The 24,192-nt window shown below is 35.8% G+C and overlaps 1 protein-coding gene across 12 annotated transcripts in view; it reads right to left on the bottom strand.

The window, feature by feature from the left end:
• Positions 1 to 24,192, bottom strand: part of PPFIBP2 (PPFIA binding protein 2) — a 105,336-nt gene that overhangs the window by 75,077 nt on the left and 6,067 nt on the right. For 4 of the 12 annotated variants that reach the window (XM_054068331.1, XM_054068335.1, XM_054068330.1 and 1 more), the window contains one exon: positions 10,530 to 10,627. The exons of 7 other annotated variants lie outside the window; for them this stretch is intronic. In XM_054068331.1, coding sequence (XP_053924306.1) covers positions 10,530 to 10,596 — 67 coding nt within the window. In that variant the 5' untranslated portion in view covers positions 10,597 to 10,627. Of the gene's footprint in view, positions 1 to 10,529; positions 10,628 to 14,383; positions 14,402 to 24,192 lie in introns of those variants that run through there. One more of the 12 variants, XM_054068334.1, reaches the window with a different exon arrangement.

The following is a 24,192-nucleotide window of genomic DNA, read 5'->3' as shown; positions in this document are numbered from 1 at the left end:
ACCATGGTTTCCTAGTGTACTACTGGAACACAATTCATCATCATTAATGTCCACCTTAGAGGAGCAAGAAAGAGAGAAAGGGAAAAAAAGATATTGGAACTAAGACGATCCAAGCAGTTAAATACTGTCCACAGAGACAGCGGACAAAGGAGGTTAAACATTGCTGCACAGTAAATGTATGGTAGAAAGAATAAGAAAAGTAGTAAAAAAGGAAAACAACTTTTAAGTTACACATTTTCTACACCGTGGCCATGCAAGCACATTTTGAGTTCAAAGTTCCTTGCAATTAGTTGAACAGCTTCAACAAACCACTTCTTCTGGGCAAACACAAACTATTAGCAATACTGGTAGCTTGCTAACATAAATTACTAAGCAGAAGTAAAGAAAGAAGCAGAAAGTCTGAAAATCCACCCTCCTCAACTTATATTGTATACATTGACCCACCACCCAACTTCAATCGCTCTTAGCTGTAGCTACTGCTTCTGGCTTCTGATCTCTTGCTTTTCTTTGCCTGTTAACTTCTGACCCTCTGCATTCATCCTTATTTTCTCAGTCTTCTTGCTCTAAAACTGGACGAGTTTTAGAAAAATATTACTGTTAATAGACAATTCAAGCATCAGTGGCTAAAAAAAGGTTTTCCTAAAACTGCTGACTCCTTTAGTCCAGTAAACAGCAAAAACCCCAACAACAGCCCCACAACAAAACCCCAAAGCTACTGCTACACTGGGGTAAGGATGACTTTCTATAAAGCTGAAATACTCAAGAGTAACAGTTGTGATATCTGACCAACAGTGGCTAGAATAAAATTCTAATCATATATTTTCTCTGGCCTTTCAGTCAACTATTACACTGCTAGAAAACTTTTTTTTTTACCTGAGTTTTTACTCAATGAGCGCATAAGTTGTCCAAGTTCTTCCTCTCTCCTTCAAGGCTTCAAAGTGTAATTTTCTTTGAAGCAGAGCTCTCTCGTTCTCTTGAAGATAGCCTTGAAAACTTGAATTTATGTAAACTAATAGTAAGGTCTGGATGAAACATAATTCAGCCTCCTTGTTACTAAGCCTTCTCAAGGGAGTGAAGAAGTAGCTCACACAATCCTTTCGTCTAATATTGTAATGCAAAATACATCATAACTGGTGTATTCTGAATCATAGCTCATATTAGCTTCTCCTCAAATCTCTGCTTTTAGGTCTTTAAGTACAGGGAACAGGAACTGTTAAGCTGGATTAGCAGGAAGATCTAGGAGAAAATTTCCAAGCCTACAAACATTACTGACCACATTCCGATGCAAGTTTCACGCAGCTCAGATGATTTTCAACTGAGCTTTATTTACAACCACACATGGAATCTTTAAGACAATTTTCAAGAACTGTCTATAATTTCTTATGCAAATTATCTGTAATTATTCAACCTTTTTCCTTTTACATGCTTGTAAAGTCTGAACTGTGATGTGCAGCACATCAGGCACAAAACTGCAACAAAAAGATCTCTCTTATCCAGAAACACAAGCCAAGCAGCCTTACAGCTGGTGAAAAAAAGGAAGATGGATTATGCAGCTATGAAAGAGATATAAGGTCAAGTCTCCATTGGATAGGAAAAACAGGATCCACACATTTTATTAAAGACAAAGAAGAAATACTTGCACTGATTTTCTCTCTTCTTGTTTGTATTTACACATACTCAAAAGGTGTATTTAGGGTCAGTCAAACCAGTAGTCTAATTAAAACAGTGTTGTGAGACAAAAATACATGTATTTCACACAAAATCCAAAATTATTTGTAGTACGCTGTAGTAAGCTAGTGGCAACATGAATACCATTTCATGAAAAAAAAAAGAACATCTGAAAGCACAGGGAAAACAAGAACATTCAGTTTGTGAGGAAATGAAGGCATCTTGTTTTATAAAAAAATAAAATTAGTGTAACTTTTATAAGTCTCAAATCAACTTCATTGCCTTAAAGTAGGAAGTTGAGAAGCAATGATTTTGAACGTAAAGGAATCCCCTTTTTAAGTCCCTTTTTAATCCAAAGTTAAATCTTGGAAATCTGTTCACTAGTCCAACAACTGAGCAACTCATCAACGGAAAAACAGATCCCGTCATATAAATCACAAAGGAACTTTTGTGTCTCAGACTGTCAGTCCGAAGGGGTTATGGTCACCATGGTTTAACTGGCTTTCTTTGCTATATGTTGTATCTGCAGCTATTTGTACTTCCACCTCTTTTCCATTCTTTTTCTTAACTTAATACAAATACTATGATGTATGGATTTTGTTTTAAATAAACACAAAGCAGTACTGCATTTTTGGTAAGCTGATGTAAGTGTCTAGGTCACGACTGTATTTTTGTTGTTTTATACTGACAGAACTGTTTATCTATAGTCAGAGATAAAGCATGTAAAGTAGCATATTTCAGTTGCAAAGATTTCTCCATTTTGAATTAGTCTTAACTCTTATTTCCAAGAAAACTTCTAATTTTGTTGTTTTGCTGGAAAGGCAGGAACACACACAAAGGAAGTCAAAGACTAACTTTAGAATCAGCAAATCACTGTTTGACTTGGACCTTCAAAGGACAATTTTGTCTTATACAAAACAATTTTAAATATCTGTTTTTCTAAAATCACAGAACCGTGTAGATTGGAAAATACCTTTAAGATTATAGAGTCCAACCACAAAGGGTAAAAGATCAAGTTTTTATAGGAAACAAGTCCTCACTGCTTTCAGGTCCATAAAATTCTGTAGTACTGCCCTGTTTGCAGAGGGAATCCATCATTACTCCAAACAGGATTCAGAGAATCTTCACTATGTCTTGTGCTCAGACCTCCACTATCTGTGAGAAAATATGCTTTGGATAGTGAGAGTATGGGAAGCATGTTTTGGGACAGTAGCCCAAATAGCTGTAATGACCTCTTGCAAGGTTAAGCACTCAAAATTGAGGAAATTCCAAACTTCAGGTTGCTCTGGCAACCCTGAGTAAGGAACGAGTAGACAACGCTGCACATACGCAATCAACATGTAAGTTCCCATGATTTTCATGTGCTTTTAATACACAGATAAAACTGCACCTGAACAGTTACACAGGGTCTTAACTTGAAGGCTACAGCATGTGTAAAGCCCCTATAAAATACAGCATCAAATGGCTGTAATGGTTCTTCAAGCATGTGCAGTTTGTGAGGCCATCTTAGATGTTGTTAACAAACCTAAAAGAAAGGCCACAGACAGCTGACATGAAAAAAAATATGCTTTAAACAAATAGAAAGACAGTGAACAGCTAAATTTCTACAGTTTTTAAATTTATTATTGCTGACAAAATCTGAGGAATTAACTAATTAGCTTTTCTGAAGTCGAGTATCTGAAGCTAAATGTCCGCACTCGATAAGCTATAAGAAGCATTACAAAATAAAGATAAACGTTGAACTACAAATTAAATCCTAAATACTGAAGTGTTAAGTTTTTATATTTTCCATTTTAATTTCCAGGATGGCTAAGGATCACCATTTTTATCTTTTTTTCCCCCTCACAATATTCTTGATACATGATTTTCTGAAACTGTTTTGACAGCTGTCAATTTCTCTATAAAAGACCTGATTTCAAGTAAATTATTATTTAATTTCCTTTTTCATATCTCTATTGATATAAGATCTATCCATAAATATGCTCTAAGCTAATGGTTTCAAAAAGCCACTACAGTATGTTGTATAGCAAAACTTCACAAATGCTCACCTGAATTAATGCACAGCAGTAACAAGATAAACAAAAGGTATTACAGACATACTTCTTTTGTTCTGGAAAAACCCAAGTTATAAACAAATCATAACTGAAGCACAGCCTATTAACACGATTACAATTTATTTAGAAAATACAATAAAACCACTGCAGCTGTTGCTATTCAACTACTCTGATCTGTAACAAAAGAAAATTCTCATTATTTAAGTTTTTCCATTTCTCTCATCAGTATTTCAAATAGTTTGTGTCAATTCAGTGCTCTAAAATAAAGTTTGACAAAGATCTCTGTATTAAAATTATCAAAAGTTATACACCATTACTATAGAAACTAAATTTTGAATTTTATAATACCATGAACCTTTAATAAGACATAAGTGATAAAAATATAAAGCTCTTTGACTTTATACTGAAAGTTTTAAAGAATAAACAGAAGCAATTCTGTAGTCATTCTACAGAAGCACAAGAGGCTCGGACTGCCCATTAGGTGCATGTCACCCAGTGTGTATTTCAAATAAGAGTCGCCCACCCAACTCTCCTAAACACACACCACAAAAATAGGATTAAGTGCTCTCTGTCTGGTCTGGACAATTTCAGTCCTCTACAAAGCAGAACAGAACTATCTATCTTCTTCACTTAAAGTGAAGTCCTTACACTCTGAATGAAACCTATGATGACATGTATACATGGGTAAAGGTCGCTAGGAAATATTTGGATTTCTTATTATTTAGGTAAGAACTCAGTGAAAACCTTATTCTGCAAAATCAGAAATCCATCCAAAGGGGTTCAAATGAGAGCGTCAGTGGTTTTTGTTCATGCCTGTATTTTTAATCCAAGTTCTAATCACTTAACTGGAGGTGATTTAGGAATCTAACACATCCAGGAACATAATGTAGCAAACAACTTTACTGTTTTCATAGTGAAATTACAAAAGGGCAGAACAATAACATTTAAAAAAAAAAAAAGAAAAAAGAAGAAAACACCCTCACAACACTCCCCAGAAACAGGTCCTCCTTCAAATTCTGGCAAGTAGATTCCATGAGGAAAGTATGTTAAACTTGAACTAAAATCTTGTTAATCTCTCAGGTATAATTTCCTCTAAAAGCTCTTTTTTCAGCAAGGCACTGGGAAGTGATTGGGATTGTAGCACATAGCCAAAGCAATGAACTGGATGCAAATGTTCTGTCACTTCAAGAAAGGGTAATTTAAACAAACATACTTCTTGGACAACTTCTTGACAAACTTTTTCCATTACCTATATTTTTAAATCTTTCAGTACTAATACTGAAATACAGTACCCGCCAAAGCAATAACACATTTAACTCTCTCATTTTTCAGGAAGCAATAATCACAGGAGCTGTGGTTAAAAAGGAACTCAATAATTACACTGATTATTTGGTGAACTTGAAGATATTCTGGAGCTGCAGTAGACTGTAATATTGTGACAGGATTTTTTAGATCTTATAATTACGGTCATTATTCACAAAAAGAAACAATGGATTTCCAGACTGTTGACAGAGAGAAGCAGTTTGATATAAAAGTAAAATAAAAATTCTTTTAATTCATTAGGATATATTGCAAAGAAACAATAATCAGAATCTGTAGTCCTATAAAAAACCCCACATTTTAATAAACGGGTACACGCTGAATAAAAGGGTAAGTAATGACTTGGTCAAACATCAGCAATGCCAAAGTAGTTTACCTCAAATAAAGAATGTGTAGACCGTTCTGACATATGGGTGCTTTCTTTAGAGAACGCCTCTGTTTGGAGTGCAAGTCATTCTAGCTAATGGACAAGTCATGTTCATCGACAATCATATTAGCCTTTTTTGCTATTTTAGACAAATAAGGCTAATCATACAGCATGCCTAATTTATATAGCTATGAGGGGGGGTTATCAGTGCAGATGTACTGAAGCATAAAAGACTTGGGAACACTGACCTATCTGTCAAATTTGATCAAGCCCAATGAAATTCAATTTGTTAATCTTGCTTCACAATCCTATCCTCATGTGCTCCAAACATGAACACATTTTGTACTGCACTGAGACGCAGAGTCAACAGGGACACTTTTTATTTGGATTAATCAGAATCACATAAATTAACGTTTGGAGTAAGGGATATAACTTTTAAAATTAGAAGGCTAGAAGTAGGACTGCAGAGGTGTAAATATTTGTAATATGTATTTGCATGTCCAGTTCTTATTTTAAGGGACAAGATCACTATCTAATATTTGAATAATAGCTACAGCTAATAAAAGACATCAGAACTGTTTTCTCATTAAACAGAGAAAATGCTGGTTTTGCATAGGTATATGCACGCATCTACTCAAGCTTCAAAAATTAACCAATGCAAGTTACATTTCTCTGAACTTCTTAAGTCTTTAAAATAGTGAATAGTGATCATTTTGTGCCTAAAGCAAAGTTTTCTGAGGCCAAGAGAAGAGCATAGCTCTCCTAGTACCCACTCAGGCCTCTTTCCAAAGGAAAGATCATTTTCATCAGCTACATAGAGCTTCCAACAGTCATGAAGTTTAACCTCAGGATTTGAATCCAGTGCCGCACGGAGATATCTACAGAATCTGGATACAGTGAACTGAAACAGCACAAACTCTGAACGGTTGATTTTTTTGCTGTTTCCAGTCTACTCTAAGAGCAGTCACATTTGCACAGATGATTTGTCTAATATTTGTATAGCACAGTATATATATATCTGCAGTTAGAAGATTCTCAGTCCTGGATTGTTTAATGACAGTCCTCTAGTCCTCCTCCTGAAGAGGTTTCCTACCTTATTTGTTCTCTTGCCATACAGGACAAGAGAACGTTCCTGCTTTCCAGTCCCTGCTCAACTGCATGCAGAAGCTTACTGAATTGGAGAGAATCAAACTTGAATAATTATGATGCTCCTCAATATGAGACAAATCGGGATAATAACTGTATCCAAGTACAAGCTACAGAAGATATACTTGGTCCTTCAATCTTACCAGAATATTCAAGAAACCGTTCTGGAACACACGGAATATTAGCTAGAGGAGAATGACCAAAACAAACTTGTCTCCCCCTGTCTTAAAATGTCTTTGTCTATTTCTATTATAAATAAAGTAACAAAAACAAGGCACAGAAGATGGAAAGATCGTGAATAGTACCTAAATTGCAATAGTAATGCAAAAGAATAAATAAGGTAAACAACCTTCCCACCTAATTAAGCTTTTACTTTATGTTACAACTAAATGTAAGAGAAGGAATAAAGGAGTATCATTTCTTATTGGTACAAGTTTTACAGAGCTTTAAACTATTAAAGCTATTGACAGAGCTTTAAACTAGACTTGAAGGAGGCTAGACTTGAAGGAGGAGTAGGATAATATCAGGCTTGCCTGAGGCAAGCTGAGGGATGAAATGGCAATGTTAAAGGGACCAGGTTCTAGTGAGAGCCCTCAGCCTATGTCTCCGAGAAGTGGTAGGTACACTGGAGCACAGCTGAAGTCATACAGTGATGAGCCAGCGGCTACTGAGGTAATGGGAGCCAATGCATCGCTACAGGCTGGAGGAAGAGTGGCTAGAAAGCTGCCCGACAGGAAAGGACCGGCAGGGTTGGTCTGTTGCCAGCTGAATATGAGCCAGCAGCGTGCTCAGGCGGTCAATAAGGCTAAAAGCATCCCAGCTTGTATCAGCCATAGTGTGGCCAGCAGGACTAGGGAAGTGATTGTCACCCAGCATTCACCACTGGTAAAGCCACACCTTGAATACCGTGTTCCGTTTTGGGCTGTTCACTACAAGAAAGACATCAAGCTGCTGGAGGTGTCCAAAAAAGGGCAATACAGCTGGTGAAGGGCCTGGAGCACAAGCCTTACAAGAGGCAGTTGAGGGAACTGGGGCTGTTTATTTTGGAGAAAAGGAAGCTGAGACCTCACTGCTCTTTACAACTACCTGAAAGGACGTTGTAGTGGGGCAGCGGTTGATCTCTTCTCCCAAGCAGCAAGTAATAGTATGAGAGGAAATTGCCTCAGGTTGTGCCAGGCAAGGTTTAAACTAGATACTAGAGATACTACTTCACCAAAAAGGTTGTCAAGCATTGGAACAGCCTGCCCAGGGTAGTGGTTGAGTCACCATACCTGGAGGTATTTAAGGCGAGCAGATGTGGCACATAGGGACATGGTTTAGCGGTGAACTTGGCAATGTCAGGTTTACAGTTGGACTTTATGATCTTAAAGGTCTTTTCTAACCTAAACGATTCTGTGATTCTGTGGAGTAGATATAATTCTGAAATCACATGGGAAGTATTCAATTAACATTGATGAGACTTGACAAATGCATTGTCTGTGAAATATCTTGGTTCTTTTCCCATAAGATATCTTTACATAAGCCTGTTTTACAAATTACACTGAATATCAGTGGACATTACGCTAAAAATATAAGTAATGTGAAGTTATAAAGTTAACTTTCTTGAAGAGGTTGCCTCTTACTCATGACCTATCCCGGCACTGTGGAAATGAACTCTACATGTCACTAGTATGCCTGAACCCTTTTGTTTTAGAGCTTGGGTATCAACAGCACTACAAAACAACAGTGAATGGGACATGCAGTCTGCTGATTCACACAGAATATTTATTCCATCATTTGCTTTGCTTCTCCGTATCACTACCTCCACGAACATGTTAACTATGCGAGGGACTAAAAGTGGTTTAATCAGTTATGCCACATACTGCAAGGCTATCTTTCCATACCATGGAAAAAAATACCCAACACCAAACACCTATTGTCTTACCCAGACCGAGCCTCACAACAAACATTTTACAGACCTTCCATTTGTGGAAAAGCTACTAAGTTCGAATGTTATCCTCTCAGTGGAAAAAAACAGATTGCAAAACATTTTTGAAGGGAAAATGAAATGACAACTAATTTTTGTTTGTAAGCGAAACATAGCACTGCTCAGATAAGTAAGGTGATAGACCCGTTGCTGAATACATGGTCTTTTATTGCTCATATAACTGGACAATTTAGGATATGTTGGAAGATCTATCTATTAACAGCAAAGATTGAAGCAGGTGGAATCCTATGAAAAAAACAAACTCGAAAATCCTGAAAATCATGACAAGTTTCTTTCTTTCCTTCAAAAGAAAACATACCGCAAAGCTCTGACAATCCGTGCAAGAAAACAGTTGCCTCATCTGAAAATCAGTGTAAACAGAATATGTTTATTTTCCTATCTCTTGATTTTTCTGAAGAATGGAATCATCAGTGCAAACATGACATCACCAATATGTGCTGGGCTATGTATAAATCATCGCAGATGAGAGACATCAAGTTAAAATTTCCAGATGTGATTTATCAGCACAGGTTTCATAGCATAATTAAAGGCATATCGGATTCTATGTTATTTTGGCTTTTTCACAGCACTAGCCAGCATCATAACCCAAGATTTGCAATGGCTAAGAAATTATTTCAGTTCCCTAATTTATGACTTACAGTTTAGGACTTGCTTTTCTTTCTCTCTCTCTCTCATATCTCAGGAAAGTCCAATGCTTCCTTGACTGTCTGTTTACATGTTTTGTAAGAGATGAAAAAATAAAATCCCAATTAATTTCTGTTGGTTAAAATTTTGTTTGAATAAGTTTTTGAATTTAGAAAAAGAAGATAGAAGGAAATACATATCTAATTCTTCCTATTTGCCTAGAAATTGTTCCACTGATGTGAAAAGTTATTTGTAGAGTTATATCTATCCATATTCACATTTACACTTCTGTATATCTTAGCAGTCTGTTAAAGCTTGCGCATTTAGGATAAAGTGAAGGCTCATATGTGAATGAGAAAAAAAATCCAGAGATTCTTTAAACTAAAAATCCTGGACAGTGACTTCCTGCCAAATCACAGTAATAGAATAGCAGGCAGAAGCACAACTGCAGCAACAAGAGACTAATGTAATTTTCTTCATCATTAGGAAAAAGAAAAAAAAAATTAAGGCACAGCACGGGTATTGCTATTTAAGTTTACAAAGCTTTAGTGAATGCTTTCCCATTGTGCACAAGTGAGATCATAGCCCTACCCAGATATTTCTTTTAGGAGCTCATACTGAATGCTGGTATGAGCACAAACCCCAAGGCTACTGCATCCTAACCACAGAAATCAACTTCTCTTCTTGGATGCTGTAATGCTGAGAGAATTTTTTTAATTGCCTTACCATGAGAACACTGAAAACCAGCAAACTCTGTCTTGCACCATATGCCTTTCTAGTGGACAGCTATGTAAAAAGTAATTCACAGCTTTACTCCTAGGTATAAATGTCAACAAAAAGATAGGCATTAACTCATTAGGCCATGAAGGGAATTAATAGCTATGGTATTTTAAGTATATACATCATGAATAGAGAAAATTATGTATATATATACATAGACACATATTTATGTATATCTATATGTGGCGGAAGTAAAATACAGATGTATACTATCCAGCTATCTGGAAGCCTTATTGAAAACTTTTTTCAAAGACGGACTAGAATAAAAAAACCATTACACATACTATATGGAACGTTAGTTCATGAATTAGGATGCTTTTAAGTTACTATATAGCATGAGTGGAAAATAAATCTCTTACTTCAATATTGACATGTCTGAGGTGGAATTGTGGGATTTCTCCCTTTACTTTACATTTTCTTCACATAACTGTTGAACCAAAGAAATCTGAATGTCACAGAGAACTTGACAAATCAAGAACAATAATTAAAAAGTAAAAAAAACCAAACAGGAAGATTGCAGGAGGGAAAAAGACAAAGAGTTAAATCTTAAAACAATTTGGCGTAAAATAAAGCATTATTTTACCTGCAATGATGTCATCCATCTGCTCCAAAGCTGCTTCCAGCATATGACTAGCATCAGAAGCCATCATCTGTGATTTCTTCAGACCTTTTCTATTCTTACTGAAAAGACAGAGGAAACCACCTCTATTACACTTAAACAGACCCAATACAAATATGTATGTCACTGTCACATTATAAATTAAGCCAAACAAGAAAAAGTGTACACTAGCAAAAATACAGCCTAGTAATTTGAAAACTAACAAAATTGTTCCTCTTCTTGATAGAAGACTTGCGATTTCAGAGATTTTCAGTCATCATTGATTCATGGGCTTTTTGAAGAGATTTTACTAAGACAAGGAAATGCAGATGGAAACAAAACCAAACGATTACAAATACTGGAAATTTGAAGTCCCCCTACCCCTTGTCCTTAAGAATGGTTACCTAGATCCAAAATTCAGTGCATTTCAACCTTTTCCACTCTGTAGAAAAAGAGCATTGACTAGGTTTCAGTGAAGGAACGAATACATGGAGAAAAACATTCTTAACCTGTAAGCAGAACTCTGTAGGAGCTCTGCTTTTTGATTCTTGCCTTAAGATTAAAGAAAATGCTAAAATAATTATTACTCCTCCTTTCTCTATGCCCATTCAATCTTTCCACCACTTCTTTCATGAAACTGAAAATACAGTTCTTTCTGTTTCAACAACCAAAATGCCCCAAGTGTGAAGTTTCTATAGTTACTGCTGCCTTTTTTAAACAGGATTAAAGACATTCATGTTACCATCTGACATTAAGGACAACAAACAAAATGTTCCAAAATTAGTCTCTACTTGTAAGTTGGTGTTGCTGGACTCAGAGAAGTGGCAGTCACTGTTGTCGGCAGATGACATTTCAAAATGGAAAAGAATTTACGGTGTCCTTTTCACTGCTAGTGAGAAAATTCTCTCTGAAATAAGGCCCTTCTACACATCACTTCATCGCTGAAGTATGAAACCAGTGCCTACACAGCAATGAACAGGGATCATATTTGTGCATAATTTTTGCAATGCTGTAACGCACAGCTCAAAATACTGGCAAAGCCTTTAAAGGCTCATAGAAATATGACTTCTCTTCCATGAAGGGTGCAATTCAGTCTTTCAACATTGAGTCTTCTGATACAGCAAGTTTTTAAATCTGTGATTCAGAACTGTTCGATTTTGACAGCTTTCTAAGCACCACAAAAAACACCTGTCTCACAATGGCTGGAGATGTCCTTCAAATGCTGCAGGTTGTAGGTAAGCATAAAAGCAATGGTCATGTTGAAAAGAGACAGCTCCAAGGAGATCTTATTTTTTAGGCTAGACATAAGGAAGAATTTCTTTACCATGAGAGGTGGTGAGGCCCTGGAACAGGTTGCCCAGGGAGGTTGTGGCTGCCCATCCCTGGAGGTGTTCAAGGCCAGGCTGGATGGAGCCTTGGGCAGCCTGATCTAGTGGGATGTCCCTGCCCATGGCAGGGGGTTGGAACTGGATGATCTTTATGGTTCCTTCCAACCCAAACTATTCCATGATTCTATGTTTGTGAGGCTGATTATTCCAACCCCACTGAAATGTCACTAATCTGTATTTATCATGTGATGACCTATGTTAAGATTTCAATTATTTTGAATTTAAATAAATATTACAATAATTTCTAAAGGCAATTCAAATAGATGAAAATAGTTTTGTACCGTGTTCATTCAGTGACAGTTCAAACACTGGCCACCATAACCACTAACATGACTGGTACCCAAACCACTCACATTTACTCTCTCAGTTGGGCCTTCCCTAAACAGTAGAATGTAGAATCAGTAGCCAGAAGTTAAAGCCAGTTTTAAAATAAAAGCTTACCTTTTTTTTGTTTGTTTGTTTTAGAGGGAATATAAGAAAAAAAAAAATCCCTAAAAGTACATGTAAGGCTGAGTCCAAATTACTGCATCATACGCAATGTACAACCTCAGCAATAAGCCCAGTGCAACAGAAAATTTTTACTAACAAGTGAAAATTATTTACTTCTGTAACAAACTATATATCCCAAGATACAGGCTTTTCCTCACAGTACTGGTGAAACACACAGGAAGACAGCTGATTTATTAATAACCTCTCGGTTATCAGTAAGGTGCGTGTCCTACGTCCATTCTAGTCAATGTATACAACACCACTATCTAGAGGGACAGATACAGGAATAAGAATCTGAAACTAAGTTCTAATTTAAACACTGTCATTTCTAGCTTGTTGTAATGTATTAGCTGTTACTTAACTTCAGATCAAACTGATCTGAAGAGTGATACAAGACCTTATTGGAAAATGGAAGAAAAGTCTTTACTGTCACCCAACACAAACATTAATGTAAATGAATGGTTGGTTTTCAATTTTCCATTTCTGTTAAAATAATAATTTAAGTATGAACAATGCTAAATGTAACTGAATTTCACCGAAATGCATCTGACCCAAATATTTCATTCCATAGAATTGGAAATAACACAAATTATGCTCAGAATAATCTAATAAGTCATTAAAATCAGCTGACATAATCTTAAGATTTCAGAACGCTCACGTATGTGAACTTTACAGACAATCTCTCAGATTCTGTTGCTTCAGTTTGTTGATATTGGTAGACTTCCATCTCTTCTGTAGAGGCATTTACCTGCCAGCAGATTGACAGATTCATTAAATACTTTAGAGATAACAGATTCTTAACTGCAATGAGCCTCCCTATTTGCAATATTTCTGCTAGTTCAAAGCAACAATAACATTGTTAATAGCCATCTCATAGAAAGGAAACCTTTGGTGGATGTGGCCACCAGCCACTCCCCCATAAATCTATGGCCACCAGCTGTGTTGGTAAATCAGGACAGTAGACTGGCTCAAAATCAGAAGGGAGAAAGAGTGAAAAATACTAAAACCAGCACAGAGTTTCTCTTGCTAGATTGCAATGCATGTTCTTATTTGTGCTGCAAGATACTGCTCCACATGCTTACAGCAGCTAGAGCAATACAGTTGTTAATAAGAAGTGCAAGACTACATTTCTTCTAAACATCAAATAAAATGTTTGACCATCTGTTGTGAAGAATATACAGGAAATGCTGCTACGTTACACCACTAACTTGAAATTTTTCTCATAGAAAAATCCTCAGACCTTGGTACAAACCAGAAAGTTTTGCTGAAAAATACTACCAGAACGAAGTCTTCTATCTCCTTCCAACCTCCACACTCTGCCTGTTTTCTCACCTGCATCCACAGTGTTATTTGCTGCTTAACTGCATTAAGCTAGAGTAAAACCTGATGATCAAACAATGATTTATAAATAAAGGCAATGTTCTTTGCTCCAGAGCGATTATGTAATATTACTTGTTTGACATCTTTTTCTAGACAGACCTGTTGCTTGCGCTTCAGGCAAGTCTTGCTTTCCCAGACACTCCCTTCTTACAGTTCGACTGGTTTGAGCAATATTATGGAAATAGCTTTCATATGCTTTCAGCTACCATTTCTGATATAGTTCTATAAAAATACCTGCAACTGTGGATTCTTTTTTTCATTATTAAATAACAAGACACCTGTATCAATCCCAAGACATGCGGAGTGCCTCAAGCAAGAGGCATCTATTTGCTAGTATTTTAATTGCAATTCTTTTCACAGTTTCCATTCTTTAATGACATCAACAAATGCAGAACATAATGATCTATCTACCTATATAAAAGCCTACATATATTTTATAAAATAAGATTTTTCAGCTTTGGCACAGACTGAACAAAAACATCTTTAACATTTACAGTACAAGCTTTAATATTAGCAACTCCTAAACTTCAGTTCTACTTAGATTACCATATAATTGTGAAATACAAGAATGAATTTACTCACCTTTCTAGGTCCCTAGGAAGAAATGAATTTATTTTTCTCCTGATCAGTAAAATTGCTCACTATTAATAGCCAAAGTTTTACTCTTAAGCAGACATAGGTCTAAATTATTTTCATTTCTTCTAAGCCACACGCTCAAATGAATGTAGAGCCCAGCCCACAGATAAAGATATTGCAACCCTGTTTGTTATAATTGTGTAAGTAATAAGATCTTCCAGGAAGTGCAAACAGAGCAAACTGGTCTGAATACCCTAAATTTATTTTGCCTAGCTAGCTTTGTCCTATAAATCCCAATCTGAAATTTGCATTTCAATGAAAATGAAAAATCTCTGGTAGAACTCTCATGCTTAGAGTCAAATCTCTTGCAAATTTCTTAAACTACTTTATGTATGTAAAACTATAGCTTACTATGTCCAAAGAGAACATAATATTTAACAGACATATTCACTATGAGTAAGATGTTCTTCAGAATCATGAAAAGCCTTAATTAAATTTGAATCTTTCATGGCTGCCTGGAGCCAGCAGCTGTTCAGAGATAAGAATGTGAACATTTAGGCAACTCACAAGTCCGACATTTTTCCAACACTGCTGCTAATAATGAGGTTGCCAACTTTATCAGTTATGCAGAGGGGTGTGTTTTCTGACAAAAAAACTCTTGAAATCCAGATCTTGCCTCAATAGCAATGCTTTGGGTGGCCTACAAATTCCTCTTAGAAGACAAAACTAATAATTAACTACTACCAACCTTTTTTTCTGGCATGAATAAATACATGTTTGTAAACTATTTAAAGATTCAAATTCAAATACCACATTGCTTTGTACTTAATGGTATAATGAAATATCAAGTGGCTTATTATATAAGCTTCAGAAGCTTTTTTCAGCTATGAGACGACTCCTGAGCTGGAAGGAACACATGCAGAGAATTTCCACCCCCACCATTTCCCACCTTGCTTCTCCCCCAGCCACATGCTGCATTGTATCCAGACACCCCACAGGAACACAGATCTCTTCAACCTGGCTCAGGAGTTCTCATGACACCATCAGATAGAAAAGTTAAAAATATTATTTAGATCCTGGCCTTTTAGAACCTGGCATTCCTCTTGAATTAAGTTAATCCTTAGTCCTAAATAACCATCCACAGCTGCTGGGAACAGAAAATTTCTGACAATCACTAGAATGACTGCCTAAGGAATACTACTTGTAAAGCATCCCCTAGGACTATCCGGTCAGAAATCATATTCCTCTGCTTATAGCCTAAATTTAATGTATTTGTTAATATAGACTTCCTGCTTTATTTCCCTTTCATATGCTTCATTGGAATAGGTAGAGGGATGAATAGAACACCTCCTTCATTTATTATCCTTTATGTAATAAATAAAAACAAAACTATAGAGTTTCTTTAAAGAAAACTGGAATGGGAATTAAAAAAAAATTTTTTTCAACTAGAAAGTGTAAAGGGTCCATTCTAAGGAAGGGGGAGCTCTAGAGAGAAATATGGATTAGCCAGAGTTCAAAGACCAGATACTGAATTATTTCAGATAAATGATAGTCATATCTCTAGTCAACATGTTGCTGAGAGTCCTTATATGAAGGGATGTCCTTACGTGAAGCAGAGTACTAATACAATACCTCCATGATGAAAATGAGATAACGAAACTCATTAAATAAATAAGCTAAACTAACTTACGCAGGTGGCTGGGTATTAACCCAGCACTGTAAAATCACCACATTTGTGTGCTGCTGATAAAAGTCAGAGTGACAAGCAGTGAGAATTATATTGCTTTTAAATGTATTATACAAAATAATCTCATTTAAAATATGAAGAGAACTGAATGTGGTTACATTTGCTGCATTATGAATTAGCAAAGTCAAAGCCAAATATCTGTTTTCAGAACTGAACCCATTAGGCTTGCTAATAAAAGCCTGAATTTCAACTTTGGAGGAAGCAGGAGGTGGGGACAGGAAAAAAGAAAGCACCCTCAGAAATACTCTAAATGATCTGGCTGGTCCTGCATGACAGTTTAAGAACACACATCAACTCAGAGTAACTCCTGCACAGGACTCATGGATATTAAGTTACAGTTGCTATTGGTACCATAACTGAATTTCCTGACTCATGTTTGTACAAAGTCTCATCCTTACATATAAAAGCTGACGCTGACAGAATGGCATGTGCAAAGCTGTTTCTTCAGCTCCTCTCTACAGCAGTTCTAGCAACTGCAGAAAGCCCTTAATTCCTTCAGCAGTGTTTTAAACATTGTTCATAAAAGCTTAAAAAAGCACTTCAGAATTTAATTTTAAATTATCAGATACTTGAAGTTTTCTTTTTACGTAGTATAAAATGAAATGCTGTAGCTTCCCACTTCGCAAAAATCTTAAAATCAAACCTAAAATTGCATTAATTATTTATTAACATATTAAGTGATCCCCCCCCGAATATTTTAGTTCAGTTGTCATTTAACTAGTTCCAATTTCTAGCTAGTTATAATTTCAAAATCCCCCATAAATAAACACCTTGCATTTAAACTTCAACCGGATAAAGTACTACCTGGTAAAATAAATGAGAGGAAAGTTTCAGAATCAAAACCAAACCAATCCTGGTCTTAAAATAAAGGCAAAGATGAATGGCATACATAGGCAGATTTGGTACTGCAGTTCACATTTAATTATAAAAATATTACAACTAAAAAGAGTTAGATCTCCAAAATCCCAACATTTAAAATAAACTGTGGTTTTTTTCTTTTCCTTCTGATCTCAGGTATTTACTGGCCTCAAGGTCACAGCTTCAAATTTTCTTCCATGAAGGTCAACATATCCATTAGGTTTTCTAAGTTACTCGACTCCTGGAAAACTACATCTCCCCTTCCCCCCCCCAAAAAAAAAAACCAATGACCCAAACCCCCAAAAGCCAAAAACCCTCCAATAAAACTACACAAGATTTAAGCTGAGAAATCATATAATGAATAATTCTGCTAAGTTAAATTCATACTCTAGTAAATTGAAAGGTGAGAAATGGTAATAAAGTACACACAGAACTCATGCATGCATGAACGAGCTTCTTGCCCTAGAGTAAAATACAGGGCAAGACCTTGACAGAAATTAAGTGAGATTAGGGACATAAAAAAAAAGTATACAAAGCTATCCTTTATAAAAATCCTAAAAATGCAGACAAGATATTCTGCTGGAAAAATATATTCACTAAGACTTGAGAGTTAGGAATAACTTTTTTTTTAAATGGTTTATTAAATAGTTCTCAGGCTTTTTCAAACCTCTCTCAAGCAAAGGCTTCTCAGCCTGGCCATGGTGACCTACTGGGATCAGAGCAGTCCCTTATGGAAAATCCTAGAGTTCAGTTTATGTTTGTCTTGTGCATTTCCATAAGTTATATAAAAGAAAATAATTCTTCTTGCCCATTAAGCTGTTATGGAACTAACTCAGCAGAATAAACACTACTAACAACTTACTTTATGAGCACTGTGAAACAGATCTTACATTAACTTATGCAGGTTCCATTTGGAATATTAGTCTGAAAACATACATGTTTCATTGAAGAATGGCAGTGCTAACACAAGGCCGGAAGAACTCATATCTCAAGAAATCTAAGGAGGTCTAATTTTCAAATCTGGTCACAGTACGCATTTTGTCAGTATTTTGACATACAGAGGATCATCACAAAAAAATCAGCTGCTTCACCAACAAAGGGCAAACACTCAGCCAAATGTCTTCTTTCTGGAGCCCATACAGTCCTTGGTCTCAGCGCCTTAACTTCTATTTGTTGTTGCCTGTACTGCAACCACGACAGTTATCCATCAGTGTCATATGACTCACAGGCAGAAAACAGCTATGTATTTTTGGAACCCTGACAACACCATAAGCGCAGCCATGCTTGTTCATACTAAAACTCTGTCTGGTCCAGGGCTCTGCCTTAAACGATGTTCAGTGCAACACTGGTGCTTAGGAATCAGTCTCCTGCTCTGTCTTTCCCAATAATCAGCAAGTTTGATGCTTTATGAATCACAGACCAGATAGAAATAGTCATGTTTTATAGATGTTGAAGGACCTATCCTCTGCAGATTCACCTGATTTCTTTTCAAATCCATTTAGAATCATGCTTTGACATTACCAAAAAACCTCAGTGGTTAACCACTGCTCACTTTTTCGTGCCACTATCTTACAGTCTCTTTTCAGTCCTATTTCACTTTCTCCCCTACAACACCCCCGCTTAACAGAAGAGTCATTTTCCTGCAAGTTTCTCCTCAGAATAAACCCCATCCACACTTTTCAACACACATCCTGCTTTTCAATATACTTTTTCTTTTGTTTTATTGTACTGTTGATGATATGAGATGGCCAAGGCTGCGTGTAGCATTCAAGTTACAGAGTATTTCTGACCTTTAGAACAATGCCACAGAAGAAATACATAATGACATACGTGAATATTTCCATGCAGACTAAAAGCAATGAATCTGTACAGAAATAACTCACTTTGGAGTCTTAGAAGAGGGGCGAGCACTAAGCATTCCTTAAAATGGATAGACACTAAAGTAGGTGAGGATTGGTAGAGGAATTAGCACCAGTGGACACTGAGATACCCAAGATGATCTGGTTTTCTGCAACAGAGCCTCAGAATAAAGAGGAGGGTTAACAAGCTAGAAAACTGATTTCCTGCAGTCAAAAGAGACAACTTTCACCCACAAGATTTATAAGGTAAAAATCCTGAGATCTGGATTAGAGACACAACTAAGAGATATTGCTTCTGATTATTTCTCATTACAATTGGTTTACACTTGGGTTACTCAGGTTATAAATTGTCCTGAAGTTGCCTCAACTTTATTAATGCTAGATAATGATTTCTGTGAAGTCTAAACTCAGCTTCAGATATAAGGCTTAAAAACAACATCCAAAAAGGCAGCTTTTTTGAATTTGCAAGGTTTAATTTCATATTAGTATTGAAACATTTTGTGAGGCAATCCATAAATAACTAAAAACATCACTAGGCTGGTTTGATATGACCTACCCTGCATCTGTGAACACAAACATGCTGAATTCACACTAACAAGAACTGACTGTATCAAGTACTTCTGTATAAATTTAAGCTTCAGTAGCTATTTTGAGGAAAGCATCTGTGGGAAACAAAAAAAGGAAAAATATACTTTTGCTAGAAACAGCAAATTAAATGTAAGTGAATCTGCTTGGATTAAAAGTATTAAACTAGGAACAACAAATGGGACACTATGAAAAGCACCATATCCCACATTACTCATCGCATCAATGAAAATATAAATTTTAACAGCTGTGTCAGTTTAATGCTTATGCTTATACACAAAACATTGTTATGTTAATTGCTTCCTAAAGATAAATTAAAGTACCTTTAGAAAAAGCCATCACCAAGTTTTTCTCTTTCTGTGCATAAGAATATAAGCAAAACACAAAAATTCTCCATAGCAAGTTAAATCCAGATTTCAATTGATACATTTTGTTGACTTTGCTCCTCCATTATTCAGAATATAGGATATCTTACTCCTTGCAGAACTAGTCAGCAAGTAAAGACGCTGCTGTATCAAACACTGTGCCACAGCTTAATTCTAAATCAGAGAATAATATATTCTTCTACCAGATTTACTTTCCGTACTTAATAGATTAACACAATTTTCTAATTAGGAGAAAAAGCATTATACAGAGAGGCAATGTTGCAAGACAGAGGAATGAGTAACTTGACATCCAATATCTTTAAGAATCACATAGGGAAGAGAAGCTTGTAGTACCTCCCAGCTGAGGAAACATTATTACAGGTGGCAAGAAAAATGTGACATCCTTTCCCCCTGTTTTTCCAGTAGATCCTAGAAGAAATACTTATACCAAAATGACTAGAGGCAGATTAAGCACACACTGAAACCAGAAACTGACTTTTGAGGGAATGTGAAGCAGCCCATAATGAATATGGGACTGCCCATATAGGTCTCCTTGATGACCTATGGAAGAGCTATACTTGTTCACACAAAAATATCTTCATCTAGCAAAGGATCTTAACAGAATCACCACGCTGAAAACCCACACAAGTGCTCAGCTTTTCTATTTCTTACCATATGTGAGCTGTTACTGTTTCCGCATTATCACCACAAGTTTCAGGTAACAGTATATTCAGTTTTGAGTATTTGGTGCAAACTTTTTGAGGCTTACAAAAGAGCTCTGAATTGCCCAGCATGCTGTTTCCAAAAAGTAGATTTGTTTGATGGCACAAGATACAAAGGAGATCCTATAAACTTTCTGTTATATACAGGAGCTTTTATTATCAACCATTCTAGGAATTCTCAAGTTCTTACCAAACACAAAGCCCATCGTGTCAGGCGTGAACACCATTTCAAGGCATTTATTCTCATTCTATGCAAACATAAAATCAACAAGTTTCTGTGTCAAATCATGTTATCAAGGGTAAGTAAAATAAATTTAAATTTCTTCTTATAAAATATACATGATAGGTAGGACAAAGAGAGTTAGGAAAATGCACAACCACAGTTCCAAGCATCAGAATGCTTATTTGAATTTGCAAAACCAAAAAGTACACATCATTTCCAGAAAGAGACTAATTGCTCAGTAAAACTGTTTCCATGAATGAGCCTCAAGAGCTACCGTATCCTGGTTTAGTCATTTTTGGCTTACAGGTTTACTAGGACACTTAATTTCAGAAAGTTTTGCAAATCAAAAAATGCCTTTCTGAACACAAACTGAATTGGACCTAGAAACAGACCCATTCATAAACTCAGTATTCTTCTGGGGTTTATATAAATATTTACATCTGAAGTTCAGGATGCTGTCAGTGTAATTTGTCAATGGGGTATGTATAAGGGGTAACTTTTGTTCCCTTTAAATAGTGATTTCCCATTAATTTTAGGGCATGAAAGAAATAATACCGAACATACATAGGATTTCTCTAGATTAATTCCCAGATAAGCATTTTAACTAACTACGTGAATGTGAAAAATGACGCAAAAGTATTTGCCAAACAAAACAACCCACCTCTGGCCTAAAATTTGTGCTATGTGTTACTTCCAGTGCAAAGAAAAACTCCTTCCTATAATTGAAATACACAGCAAAATCGCAGTTGTTGCAGCAAATGCTGGAGTATAACATTACCCGAAGCAATACATTATTATGAAGGTAGTCAAATTTTACTGGCTCTGAAATAAATGTCTTAGACACCTTTGTACTGACATAGAAGACAAATGAAACAGAATCCTTATGTTACTTTAAAGGGCCTGAGTGTCATTATAGCAAGGCCAGAAATCCTAAAGTGCACAGTCACAGTCCCAAACGCAAAGACACCTGAGAGGATACTGAACGTCAGGATTTTACACTTCCTTTCTCACTTCAGTTTAAGACTCAGAGCAGCTTTTCAGAACTGTTCAATATTTTTGTTCAACTGTGAATAAACCTATGATAAAGGTAAAAAAGTAAATATTATATTTACTATTTGATAACAGTGCATTTATCATACCTGTTTATGAAAACAACCACAAAATTAAATTATTTCAAGCTAGTAACTTGCAAAGTCCTTTAATCGCTAACGGCTACCAGCTGATTTGTCTTTATGAAAAATGCCTCAGAAGTTTCTTACATCTGGGACCAAGTGCATAAAAATCAAAATTAAAAAAACAGCTGAAAAAAAAGACTGAACTATTCAAATGACCATCCATTGGATTAAATTAATTTGTTTTTCATTCTGTTTAATGAGAGAAAAGGAAATCAGTTTACTGTCACTTTCTTCAGTTTATTTCATTTTCCAGAAAACACATCAAAGTCTGCTCCCATATCAGTGACCATGACAACTTTATACTTTCACAGTAAATTTGCAAGTAAAATTCAATTTGTGATTATATTTGAGAGATTTAGTCTCCTGTGTTTCAGTGGTCTTCAAAAAATCCAAATGGAAATAACCAAGACAGTTTTATTAATTTTTAAAAAATATATATGCAGTCTTTTCCTACTTGAAAAGGAAAATACAGTCATTTTAGCAAACACTGAAATATTGCTCTGTCATGAGGAAATTGTTTCTTCTCTGTTAGACCTTATTGATAAGGGACAGTTTTGCTCCATGACAGAAACAGTATTGTTTACCTTGTTAGTTAAGAAAAGCAAATAAAATACATTCACTATAAAATTATATTTACAGGCCTACCACCTGGCAAACAAAAACAGCTAGTTTGGCAGTTTTATCAGTCTCAACTGATTTGGAACTTCTGCTAAGTACCCAGAACTGAGTTTCCAAAGGAAGTCAACATCTACTTAGTCCCATTCTTCTCAATTAGTCCCTGCCTAAACAGAAGCTTTGATTAAATAAAAACTGCAGTGACTGGTGAATCCAAACTAAGTTCATTCTAGAGCATGATTTCCCTTTGTACCGAACTGTTTACTCCGAGCATAAACTCCTCTCTCCATGTTATAAAGATGCAGACTTCTACAGCCCATCCTTTTGCAAGTACTTTATGTGCAATGAAAACCAGCTGGACTACACAATCTACAAACAAAACTGAAGATGCTACCAAGTTTCCTAATTAAAATGGGGAGTATAATTAAAGCAAAACAGATTTGGACCGCAATTCTTGCAATAGCTTTCTAATCCTCGGCCTAACATGCAACTATTACGAAATATAGCATACACTGGGGAAAATACAGGTGAGTAACTATTACGGTCTATTAAGTATTTTTCTCAACACTACAGTATGTTCTGCAAAGCAGGCCAGAACAGATCTTTTTCTTGCACAAATCTTGTTATACAACTCTCCTTTCTTCTAGTAACAAAGGTTCTAATAGGATTTTCCTTTGGTACATTGGAAGTTTGCCAGATGAGATTTTCAGTTTCAGGTAAAATTACTACTTTGGATACATTCAGCTTCCAACATTGAAGAAATTTTAACTCAATAAATACTTAACTAATAATTTATTAATGAGATTTTCAGGTTTGATATAATAGGTATTAACACCTAAATACTTTGCATACGTACTTTATATTACAGAAGACTACTTTCAAGAAAAGAAAACTATTCACTTTACTAGTAGGTTTTTTTTTTAGATGCAATTAACACATTCTTTAAGAGAATTTAATCTCCTGCTTTCATTGATACTTTACAACCAGTCTGCATTTCTGGTCCATATAATTAACTCTGAATTTTAAGGTTGGTTCTTCTCCCCTTCTTGAAACATGTATTATGTATTATGAAAGAGCTTTTAACAAACATTTTACTATATATGTGTGTATATTTATCCTTACAGAGTATTTGCATAAAAGTATCTTAAGTTCAGCTAGAGGAGTTTTTATTGACTGTTTGGGATTGTGGTGTTTTATTGTTTTGGTTTGGGGTTTTGTATTGTTTGTTTTAGTAGTACATTTAATGTACATTTAATGTACAGTTACCAAGGGTAGCTGGGGTCCATTTCTGAGCACCTGGGTTGAAGCTATTACCACATTTCCTACAGTCTCACTGTTTCTGAAGTTGTTAATGCGTATCCTGACTACATTTCAAGATCAGTGACTTGTTTTGTCATTTTTCTCCTGGTCTGCTGGGTGACCATAGATCTTCTGGTGAAACTGTTTAGAGAGTGATAATAAGGCCACTGGAAGAAGACCCATGCTTATGTGATTTTTCACTTGTACCCCCGCTGCAGAGTATATAAAGAAATTACAATCATAAATAAACTCGAAAAAAAGAGGTTTTATGCATGAAAGAATGAACAGATTTAATAATTTCAGGTAAGACCTTCTGTTAACTGCATCGTGAAGACCTGCACTTATTGAGAACAGTTTTAAGAAGCTT

The sequence above is a fragment of the Cuculus canorus genome, chromosome 5 (assembly GCF_017976375.1).
Source record: "Cuculus canorus isolate bCucCan1 chromosome 5, bCucCan1.pri, whole genome shotgun sequence".
NCBI lineage: Eukaryota > Metazoa > Chordata > Aves > Cuculiformes > Cuculidae > Cuculus > Cuculus canorus.
The sequence above is the reverse complement of the archived record's forward strand: the minus strand, read 5'-3'. Positions and strand labels throughout refer to the sequence as shown.